Source organism: Priapulus caudatus, unplaced genomic scaffold (genome assembly GCF_000485595.1).
Source record: "Priapulus caudatus unplaced genomic scaffold, Priapulus_caudatus-5.0.1 Scaffold8, whole genome shotgun sequence".
Classification (NCBI taxonomy): Eukaryota; Metazoa; Priapulida; class Priapulimorpha; order Priapulimorphida; family Priapulidae; genus Priapulus; species Priapulus caudatus.
Genome location: NW_014577069.1, coordinates 708905 through 720974, shown reverse-complemented (window position 1 = coordinate 720974; position 12070 = coordinate 708905). Strand labels below are relative to the sequence as shown.

The 12070-nt window shown below is 42.4% G+C and overlaps 1 protein-coding gene across 1 annotated transcript in view; it reads right to left on the bottom strand.

Moving 5' to 3' along the window:
• Window positions 1-7181: 7181 nt before the first annotated feature.
• The window catches only part of LOC106806201 (G-protein coupled receptor GRL101-like), a 48751-nt gene continuing 43862 nt past the window's right edge, over window positions 7182-12070 (bottom strand). Inside the window, exons 17-21 of the mRNA XM_014808071.1 lie at window positions 11811-11882; window positions 11528-11599; window positions 10990-11064; window positions 9626-9824; window positions 7182-7382 (exon numbers count right to left, since the gene is read on the bottom strand). Of these exons, the coding sequence (XP_014663557.1) occupies window positions 7182-7382; window positions 9626-9824; window positions 10990-11064; window positions 11528-11599; window positions 11811-11882 (619 nt within the window). The remainder of the gene's footprint in view (window positions 7383-9625; window positions 9825-10989; window positions 11065-11527; window positions 11600-11810; window positions 11883-12070) is intronic.

Below are 12070 nucleotides of genomic sequence, written 5' to 3'. Positions count from 1 at the left end.
GTGTGTGTGTGTGTGTGTGTGTGTGTGTGTGTGTGTGTGTGTGTGTACTGGGTAATGGGGAACTATAACGGCGATTCAAGAAATACAGCCTACGTAAGACTGTAGTTATAATTGGTAGCTAATCATTTAGTACAATCTTCAATAATTAACGTGATTTTGCTTATTTTTAAACTTCAATTACTTATTTATTTATTTACTGAGTCATACTGGAAATACTGATACTTGTTATTAGACACGATTAATCTGTGATAATCCACATATAGTATAATTACAAACATTCATGGGATTGTGATAGGTAACTGCAGTAGTTGCAGTTAGTAGATTTATAATAAAGTGTATTTGTGTTAATAAATAGAAGAACATATTCGCTACAGAAACGGTTAGAAGAAATACGACAGGCGTGCTCGTATACGAATAAATAATATATTACTGCGGCAACAAAATGTCATTCGTCGACGTACAAAACTAGACGTTTACGTGCTACGAGTTTGAACGCGATCGTCTTTCTCCGGACGCTTGCATGCGTTATTAGTGCGTCTGTCTAGTACTCCGTCTCCTCGTTAGTTATAGAAGGCCTCTGTCTCGAACACACAGACAATGCTGATAAAAGTGTACCCTTGTCGTGATCTGCAGCTCGCAGCGAGCGGCGGGCGAAACTGTCGACAGCACATCATCGACGAAAATACACCGAGGAATAGAGAGAGAGAGAGAGAGAGAGAGAGAGAGAGAGAGAGAGAGAGAGAGAGAGAGAGAGAGAGAGAGAGAGACATAGAGAGAGAGAGAGAGAGAGAGAGAGAGAGAGAGAGAAATGAGCGCACGCACTTGTACGGGGCCTGTGAAATATAGCGGAAAACAATAAGAAATCGCGTTGCTTTGGAGTAAATTACTCTCGGTGCATTCGCGGTGTATTTCAGACAAAGTCCTAGGCAAGCGTCACTGTTAAACGACTCTCGTGTTCGATTTACAAACAAATGCGTGCTGCATTTTCACTCGTACGGCATCTTTCCTCAGAGGGGCAGTAGTAGTATAAGCAAATAGTAGCATATAGTAGCAAGTACAGGTAGATATCACGATTTGCTTACGGTAGTGTTACGATGTAGAACACATTTTACATTGCGGTGACGACTAGGAAGATGAAATTCCTAATTATACATACACGTCACCAATCATACACTAATATGTGGTGTGTGTGTGTGTGTGCGCGCGCGTGTGTGTATGTATGTATGTGTTTGTGTATGTGTGTATACGTATGTATGTGTGTGCGTGTGTCTGTGTGTGTGTGTGTATGTGTATGTATGTATGTGTTTGTGTATGTGTGTATACGTATGTATGTGTGTGCGTGTGTCTGTGTCTGTGTCTGTGTGTGTATGTATGTATGTGTGTATGTGTGTGTGTGTGTGTGTGTGTGGGTGTGTGTGTGTGTGTGTGCGTGCGTGTGTGTGTGTGTGTGAGTGTGTACTGGGTAATGGGGGACTATAACGGCGATTCAAGAAATACAGCCTACGTAAGACTGTAGTTATAATTGGTAGCTAATCATTCAGTACAATCTTCAATAATTAACGTGATTTTGCTTATTTTTAAACTTCAATTACTTATTTACTTATTTACTGAGTCATATTGGAAATACTGATACTCGTTATTAGACACGATTAATCTGTGATAGTCCCCATATAGTATAATTACTAACATTCATTGGATTGTGATAGGTAACTGCAGTAGTTGCAGTTAGTAGATTTATAATAAAGTGTTTTCGTGTTAATAACTAGAAGAAAATATTCGCTACAGAAACGGTTAGGAGAAATACGACAGGCGTGCTCGTATACGAATAAATAATATATTACTGCGGCAACAAAATGTCATTCGTCGACGTACGAAACTAGACGTTTACGTGCTACGAGTTTGAACGCGATCGTCTTTCTCCGGACGCTTGCATGCGTTATCAGTGCGTCTGTCTAGTACTCCGTCTCCTCGTCAGTTATAGAAGGCCTCTGTCTCGAACACACAGACAATGACGATAAAAGTGTTGGAAAAGTGAAAGGAAAGTTAGCCGCATGCTACTGGCTCCTTGTCTGCGATCGTGTGTTTGAGTACTTGTTAACTTCGCAGGTATATCACAACAGAACGCCCCGAATGTCTCCCGGTGCGGGCGCGCTCATAATGAATGATTGGCGGCCGACGGCGCTGCGACCCGCTCACCTGACGAGAGGGATCGGCTGGAGCAGGGAGCGCAGACAATATCGGCAATTACGTCATTGTGCGCCGGTAATTACCGAACAATGCCCAACCGGCGCCGAACAATGCCGATTACAGCTGCGTCTGTGGAGTTGAGGCGGAGAACTAATCAAGGCACTGAGAACTTTTCAAAACCTGGCCGACCGGACGGCAGGAGAGACATGCGCGAGCACAATCTGCGCATGCGTGTATGAATAAATAAATATTAATAATAATAATAGTGCTAGAATATTAAGAATAATATAGGATATTATATAATATGGATCAGAATAATTATTAAGAATAAAAAAATTTATAAATAATAGAAATAAATTATTGAAAATACATCGATTTATGTTAATTAGAAGTAACACTATTACCAATTATAATTGTAGTTAAATACTACTGACTGTTACATGATCTATCCGTAATCAGTGCAGTGTTCCGCAGGTCATAAGATCGCTGTATCATGCATGAAAGAGCTTTGTTATATATAGAGTATATATTAATTTAACGAGTAATTGTTTAAATAGTTTATATTTTCTATTATGGTACTTTCCACATTCTCAAAACAAGCATCACAATTAATATGTTGCAATATGTAGTACAAGCTATGAATTTGCGTAAAGTATCACATAATGTAGTTTAAAACGCTCGAGTAAATTTTCGTGACTCTAGTTTCTCGAACGACAGGTAAAGGTTTATGGAAATGGCGTCCTCCCGTCTGCCTCACATATTTGGCACTGAATCAGTATAGGCTTTCCGTGTGGTGTTGTGCGTAATTGCATTTCACGTTTAGCAAACGGATGAGTAGTTATTTTATTCGCTTTAATTTATCGAATGAATCTAATGTGCTCGTGCGCATGTAGTAACATATTCCTCGATACATTTCACTAAATAACAGAATCATTAATATTGTATCGTCTCCACTGACATATATTATACATAAACGTATTTGCGAGACATATAATAATTATTCACACACGAAAAGATATTGCTATAAAGCAATTCGATCTTATGGATACGGCGAAGCACACGGCCTTCACGGGTCATCATCACCTATGACAGTTTCAGTGTGATAACTAGACTCAACTTGCTTTTTGCACTAATGTATTTAACCGTCCTCTTCTCTTTTAGTTATACGCATTTCAATTCGTGCGTCATCCTGGTTCAGTAAAACGAGTTGTATACTAAAATGTATACTAAATATATTTACGCGGTTGTCTTTAAATTATTCAATATTTTAGCTCTTTACGATAGTGTTTATTATGGACTAGAAATATAAGAATATCAACCGCATAGCATACTGTTGTATTCGTAATGTTTTTTTCTTGAACACTCAAAGATTAAATAAACGTCAATGGTTTCAAATAGCTATTGTTTTTTTGTAATTAGGAGAGATCTGTTTAATCTGCCAAGCGAGTTAAACATCATTCCTGCTCTTCATTTCCTGCAATATCACATCTGTAAAACTGTCTGAAATTCCACCTATCGAAATATAATTATGCAATAGTACATAGCCGGCATATTTACATGGAACGATTTTTAATGCTTCCAACTCATATGTAGGTGCCAATTACCACGAACGCAGTAGTTGTAAAAATGAATTCCCAACTGCAATCACTTTGAAGGTAAATCATTTGTAAGTTGAGTCATTTGTTCTGTTACGCGGATTTCGTTGAAAACGCGTATTGAAATCAGAACTACCATTCAAATTGTGTGAGTGAACATTTGAATGAGCCAATCTAGGAACTATCTAGTACAATCAAATGTTACCAACGTCCGACGTCGGGCTTTTACGGCACTTGATATATTCACATGCTGATAATAATAATAATAATAATAATAATATATATATATATATCATGTACTATTAGTTTACACTGTGATATTTTACACATCTAACGGGCAACATCTAGCGTGCAGCGATTCTACGTCTATCAGCAGAATGTTTCGGGGCCGTCTGGTACGCCTAGAGGAAAATGATTCTGCAGCACGAGACCTTGTAACATGTCAATCGACGACTCATTCTGTCTATCACTGTCGCTGTCGGAGTGCTGCGCGTCGTCCCGATGTGGATCAGGTCGGTCGGCGGCGTCGACGGTGCCGTGTAACGACGAGCTGGGCTCGCATATACTCACGTCGACAATGTCTCCCGTCGCGACTACCGACGCCACCGCGACATCATCGCCACCTGTCGACAGACCGTTCACGGGCAGAATCTCGTTCAGCGACGATTTCCTCTGCCGGACATTGTTCCCCTTCGCCGCCGCCGCCTCGCTCTCGTTGGCGCCCACCAGGAGGCGCTGCTGCAGCTCTGACGCCGACGACGACGGCCTCGCCGCGCGAGACTTTTGCGCGTTTGCGCACGGCGCGTGCGACGTTGTGCTCGTTTTGCGGGCGACGGGCCTAAGCGGCGGCTTTCCGTGCTGCAAGCGTTTCAGACTTAGGGCTCGCTCGCTGATGTAGTAGTCACCTTTCAACGACATGGACACGGTATGGCTGTAGGAGTTATAATTTGCATAGTTGTCCCCGTATAATTCTGCAAACATAAACATAAACATAAACCTAAACATAAACATTAGCATAAAGTCGGCGTGCACGTGTATCATACGTAGAACCAAAAACTCAGGTAAAATCAAGACACTTTATGCGCTATACGTTTACGTTTGAGCGCATCCGTGGCACGATGCGATGATATGTAACATATACAGAGTTTTATTATTTATCATTGCCACCGAGATTGGAAGTAAACGAGAAAAGATTGAACACATAAAGTGTTTTCCAAACTCTGTCAGAAAATCATTACATTATGCGATGAAAATATAAAAAAAAAGTAATTTTAGAAACTAAATGTCATCATGCTACGCAAAAGCGCACCCACTAATTTTGATGTAAATATATTGGATTCAAATATAGCTATCGGCCATCGACTCATAGTTTGTCATTCACCAATTAGGTCAAATGCACACCAGAATAAATATTTAAAACGATGCGTTGCCAAATTATCATACACCGTGTACTCAAGCAATTCTATTGTGCAACATTGCAGCGCCCTCTACCGTAAACATCTAGGAGAAATTGATCTATGCGACATGTAACAAAGTTGCAGCGTAACTTTTTACTTATTCCGTACATAAGAAGTTATTCGTGTGTTCAACGGCTGTCATATTTAAGATATGTAAAGTACGAACTTGTCTAAATGACCTCTCTCGACTAAATGCTCTATAGACATATACGTTGCTCTGTGAGCGAAGTACGTTAACGAAGCGGCAGCGAGAACAGACATAACTACTAATTAATATAAACTAATTAATATTACATTATTAAATCATGATAATATATAGATGTCGTTTTTTAATTACATAATAAATTAAATATTGGTGCGAACGTGTGAGGACTGTATAGGCACTAATATATTCAATTGCAACTCTACTAGATGGAACCGATAAATCGATAGTAAAATGTTATGCCTTGTATCACTGTACCAAACATAACTCGTTTATTATTCCTTTGATTTTTATCATTTGACTGCTTCACCATTGTACATATAGGCGCATAGGATATGTAGTGATATGAAATTTTCTATTGGGAAATGCGTGGCATTTCTTCATAGGGTTCTATGGTCGTGTCGATTTCTTTTCGTGTCCCAAATAAGACGACATCCACACTGAGCTAAATTTGATGACAGTGTAAAATATATCGGCGATAAACAGGCCACTTTCTGCGTCAATAGCATTACTCTTAATCTTACTCTTACTTTCATACTGTGTAGTTTATGTGCGACGAACATTACTCTTGCCTTTTCATCTCGTTCTGCGTGAATGTGCAAGCAGGCTATACACCAGTGTGGACGCAACATATAATGTGAGCGCGGATATGATAATATAATGTAAAATGTGATTTAATAAAGTCGTTTGCTGCACAGGCTTTATATATATATATATATATATGTGTGTGTGTGTGTGTGTGTGTATATATATATACCTGGATAAAATCGACGACCAATAGCAATGCGAACTTGTGCCACACAGCTGATGACACGGGCCTTGAACTGCACGGTGGCCATCGAGTATAACAACGGGTTGATGGCGGCGTTGAAGGGAAGCACGAAGACGGCTATCCACGCGAACACCTGCGAAATACGAATCACGCGACGAGCGTTGATTAATTACGCACGCACGCACGCACGCACGCACGCACTCACGCACTCACGGACGCATGCACGCATGTAGGGCCTACGCACGCACGGACGGACGCACGAAGTAAGTACAGACGGACGGACGGACGGACGGACGGATGCACGCACGCACGAGCGCACGCACGCACGTACGCACCCACGCAGGCACGCACGCACGCGCGCACACGCACGCACGCACGCACGCACGCACGCACGCACGCACGCGCGGATTACCTTACCTATAGCGCGGTTTATCTTGCCTCATTAGCGAGACCGAGTGAGCGCGCTTGAGTAACGCAGCAAAACATGCAGAGCAGACGCTGTAGCTATCTCTGTCTCGCCGTTTGCGCTAAAATTTAGTATTTATACGTTTTTTAAATAAACTGCCACGTTGAACATTCGGTGTCTGATTTCTAATGAGATAGCTTTATGTCACAGAGAGGTAAACTTTTTGTCACAGAGACGTGTTTACTGTTACAGATAGACTTGGTTTATGTCGCAGAGAGGTAAGCTAGCTTTATGTCACAGACAGGTAAGCTTCATGTCACAGAGACGTCTGCTATATTAATGAAGCCGTCGGGAAGCGGTGATCTCGTGTGCGGGAATGGCAATACCTGCGGCCCTGCGGATGGATGCATACATTCTTCACACACACACACACACGCACACACACACACACACACACACACACACACACACACACACACACACACACACACACACACACACACACACACACACACACACACACACACACACACACACACACACACACACACACACATGACGGTCAGCGGCTGAGTACGGACAGCTCGCTGGACAGCGTCGCGACGAAGCCGGACAGCTGGCAGAGCACGCCCTCGCCGCCAGAACATTGTCGTGTAGCGATGTAGACGCCGCGGTAGTAGGTGTCGACGGTGGCGAGTACGATTAGATAGACGCCTCCTAGCATGTCTCCGATGGCGAGGTTGGTGATGAGAAACGAGTGCACCTGCAACATTACGTCGACACGTTTATAGTCACACGCACGACCTAGTCGTGCGTTATATCGCAGAATCGGTGTAGTGGTATATGTCTATATATATATACCATTATATATATATATATATATATATATATATATATATATATATATGTGTATATATAATTTATGTCAGCTAAAATCCTGAGGAAGAATGTACGTCTCGAAAGCTCGCTGAAATTTAACACTCTTTAGGCTTATTTTATTTGAATTTGCTAACATATACATCAAGAGCAATAATACTCGGTATTATTAGCTCTTGATATACATATATATATATATATATATATTATTTTATTTATTATTTATTATTTATTTATTTTTATTTATTTATTTATTTATATATGTATGTATAATGTTAAAATCAGGACAGAATACTGTATCATAAATTTATTATTTATCGAATGGAGCGAGCGAGGTCGCTTCCTCGAGCAGTATGGAAACATGGCAGTATGGTGAAAAGCACGCTCGCCACGCAACAAAATTAAAACAACATGTTCTATTTTAAGACTTAATCATCGCATGTTCATTGCCAAAGTGCCAAAGTCGCAACCTCCTATTCCGCGAGCAATCTACTATATATATATATACAACACACACATATACTCTCTCTCTCTCTCTCTCTCTCTATATATATATATATATATATATATATATATACTAACGAGGTATACTAACCTTTCCTTTAAATTGATGACTATTTGCAATATAAATTTTAAACGTTAAAGCTTGAAAACCTAATAATAGAATAGCAAACATAAAATAATATCATTTGCGCGACGACGACACGTGAACGTTACTCACTTATAGAGCTAACACGATTTTCATTCACCGATTTCTCTGCTATTCTATTTTGCCTGTAGTTACAATCGATGACGACGACGCGTTGGCGCTCTAAGAAGACACTACATTCGGAAGTTTCCTCGCAGTCGTCGTCGTCGTCGGCGGCGTTCTGATTCGAACAGATTTCCGCAAGTCGATATTGCTCGCGGATTTTATATGACAGATCGGAACTTCATCGTTTCACGTCGCGTTCTATCCGAGCATTCGTACTCAACCCTTGATTGACCGCGTGATCGGATGAGATCGGCGTCGAAGTTAAGCGTTTTCGAGGCGAAATGGCGACTCGCTCAAACGCTTTCGTCCGCAAACCCGGTCGCCCGGCCATTACAGCGAAACGCGCTACTCGTGTACGTAAATAACTCCGCAGCGCAATAAGGAGATCATCGTTGTACTGAATTCAGGGCAGTGTTCGCCGGACGATGGCGACTACGATGCGATGAAGACTAACAAGCCATGATATCGGGAAACATTGAGAAGAGAGAGGGGGAGGAGGAGGTTATAACGTTAACGATAGTACGAGTCCAGACGGCCACGGAACGAAAAAAAAATAAACGAGCAAAAAAAAAACCGCACGAGGAAAACCGGAGACGAGAGAAGCGCCGTGAAAGAATTGGAAACCTAATTTGGAGCCACGATGTAACTCGGTTGCGACTATCGTCCCTCGGCGCCCCGACGTGGTTGTTAGTGTCAGCGCGGGATAAAGGGACGCGCTGCCGACCTGATGTCAGCTCTCACGCATGATTACCGACGATGTTTACGAAGGGCTGAATCAGAGATTTATAAATAGACGCGTTCGCGTTCAGGCACCCTGTATATGAGTATCACTACTGATGTATAGATGGCCAAACTATACACACAAACAGACGTATATATATATTGACGTTGATATATGCCTAATACTGATTGCGCTGGTGTGTTATTCAACTATGTTTTTTTTCAGATGAGGAATGCGCGAAAGAGGGAGGTGCTTGGGTGTTCCCGACCAAGAAATACGCAAGTGATGGATCAGAAGAAAATGAGGATGAGATTAAAACCCACGGAGAGCATGTTTTATTAATAATATCGTGGGGAAAAACGCATGGAATCTCCGCGAATTATGTTTACCAGTAAATGCGGCGTGTATAAGAAGCGTGTGGACACGTTTACACAAGTAAACGTGCTGACAACCGATCTCCCACTCGCGGCACAAAGTAAAGCGCGTGCCCACTTAATAAACCCACGGGTTAATAATGATCATGCAATCATTCATACAAATAATGACAAATTCGTCATTATTAACACTTGATAACACGGATAAGCAACGACCACTATTAGCACTTGATAACACCGATGAGGAACAACCACACGCGCGAATCAAAAACGCGTCTTACTTGTCCGTCTCTCTTGTCGACGAGTCGCCACACGATGACAATCGCGTTGCCGATGAGTGACACTGCTCCCAGCACCCACACGCACACGCGCAGCACAACGTTCGACATGAGGTCCTCGCAAGACGAGAACTGGTTCGGCTCGGGAAGACATTTCGTCACGCCCTTGGCGAGGCAGCAGAAGCGAAACTCATCGGTTTTCCTGGCGAGCAATTAGCAATTAGCGTAGTAATTAGTGATGGCGCGAGGGTGAAGATTGAAGGATTCGCGTGTCGCGCGGCGGGATTGCGTTGATGCTAATGAATTTTCCGCTGTTTTATTAACTGTAAACTCATATGCGCTTAAAAAACTAATTGCAGTCGGAGGAGGCGGGTGATAATGATCGCGATGCGAGTGACGATTATGAGCTGCTCTAAGTATCGGTGATATATATAGTACATGCGTGCGTGCGTGCGTGCGTGTGCGTGTGCGCGTGCGTGCGTGTGTATGTGTGTGTGTGTGTGTGTGTGTGTGTGTGTGTGTGTGTGCGTGCGCGTGTGTGTGCGTGTGTATGCGCGTGTGTGTGTGTGTGCGCGCGTGCGTGGGAGTGTGCGTGTGTGCGTGAGAGTATGCGTGTGTGCGTGAGAAAGTGTGTGGGCGTGTTTGCGGACATGTGGGTGCGCGCGCATGCATGTGCGCGTATGTAAAGGCTGCGTCGATTCCTCGAGGCGTTTTGAACTACGGCAACATTTCCAAAATTTGTTCCTTTCTCCTCGAATAATCTCATAATTCATTGCGAAAAACATAAATGTCCACTTTAACAATTAATTACGTATACATTGCGCAAACAAATTTGCATTTTTGCCACTAGAGGGCACGTACGCGTGATATATTGTAAGCAATATCAGAAATAAAGATGAAAGTCACATATTTGCCCGTGACACTCAACTCGTCCCCAGGGAGCTGATTATCATAAATCATACAACATAATTAATTATTGATTTCATGTCAGCAGCGATGACTACTCCTTGTGAATCCGCACTAAATACAGTAGTCTCACTTCACTGATTCCCTCTCTCCCATGTTCTAATTTTCTAAAGTTCACAAGTCTAATATCGTTCTACACCGTGTGTGTATAGGATTTCGCTAGGATGCATCGTAAGACATGCTCGTGCATCGGAATGTTACTTCGACATAAGATGCATCTGCTCTAGTAGCAGCTATCACGTGATTAGTAATCAGCATACGTACTATCCAAGTGCAATTTTGTCGTGTTACAGATGAATCTATGTATTAGAATTGGGTCACCAGGTAGTCCTGACCAGGTGCCTATATTAATAGGGGCAATCGCGCGCGTGTGTAACAGGCGGCATGGCGCATGCACTCACAGAGTAAGTTGCGAAAATGGAAGTCCATTGAAAACGTTGTCTTCGATCACGACTATTCGGTTGTTCGTGATGTCCCTGCGCGATTAAAAACAGAAAACACAAACACAAGCACTCGTAATTAGTCATGCTAAACGGATCTCGGAATTAAAAGGACGAGCGAGTGGCTCGCCTAGAGGCGGCGTGATGATGGGCTGAACACTGTCATCACGGGAGAGCATTTACCGTGGCATTAATTACACGCGTTATCACACAGCGGCATCAAACGCTTGCCGCAAAGCCCTGCATCGCATGTTTACTGGCCACGAGGGCCGCCAGTGGAGAGTTGCGCGGTGACTTATCCGTACACAAGTGTCGCTATAAAAGTTAATACGATTCCCGCTAATACGAATGCTGTAATCGAATGTGATGTAATGTGAAACAGAGGCGCGACCGAAGCGTCATCTTCCGGGCGATATGACCGATGAGAAAGATTATGCAAATTGCGGAATTTGACTACCTGCTCACAGTTATCGTACCCGATATACTTTTAGCAACTTACAATGATTTGAGATGTGAGAGCCCATTGAAGGCCCCGTCCTCAATGTGTTCGATTTTGTTATAAGCTAAAGATCTGAAGAAAAGAAATATGCGTGAAAGTTACTATTTATATTACGCACATGTGCCATTATGATATTATTATAATGTACATACTCGTGTCGTATCTTTTAACACCTGACTGCAAGTCATTCCAATACAAATATTTTAGTCATAAGATGGACGACTGCGAAACTATAATGATTACATTGCGTTTAGATTATTATCACGCGATAATTACGACTTACAAAGTATTCAACTGCCTAAGTCCTTGAAAAGTGTTCCGCACCAGTCTCTCGATTTGCTGGTGACTAAGATCCCTGGAAGAATAAACACAGTGACATCTTCACGCGACACATACTGTGTGTGTGTGTGTGTGTGTGTGTGTGTGTGTGTGTGTGTGTGTGTGTGTGTGTGTGTGTGTGTGTGTGTGTGTGTGTGTGTGTGTGTGTGTGTGTGTGTGTGTGTGTGTGTGTGTGTGTGTGTGTGTGTGTGTGTGTGTGTGTGT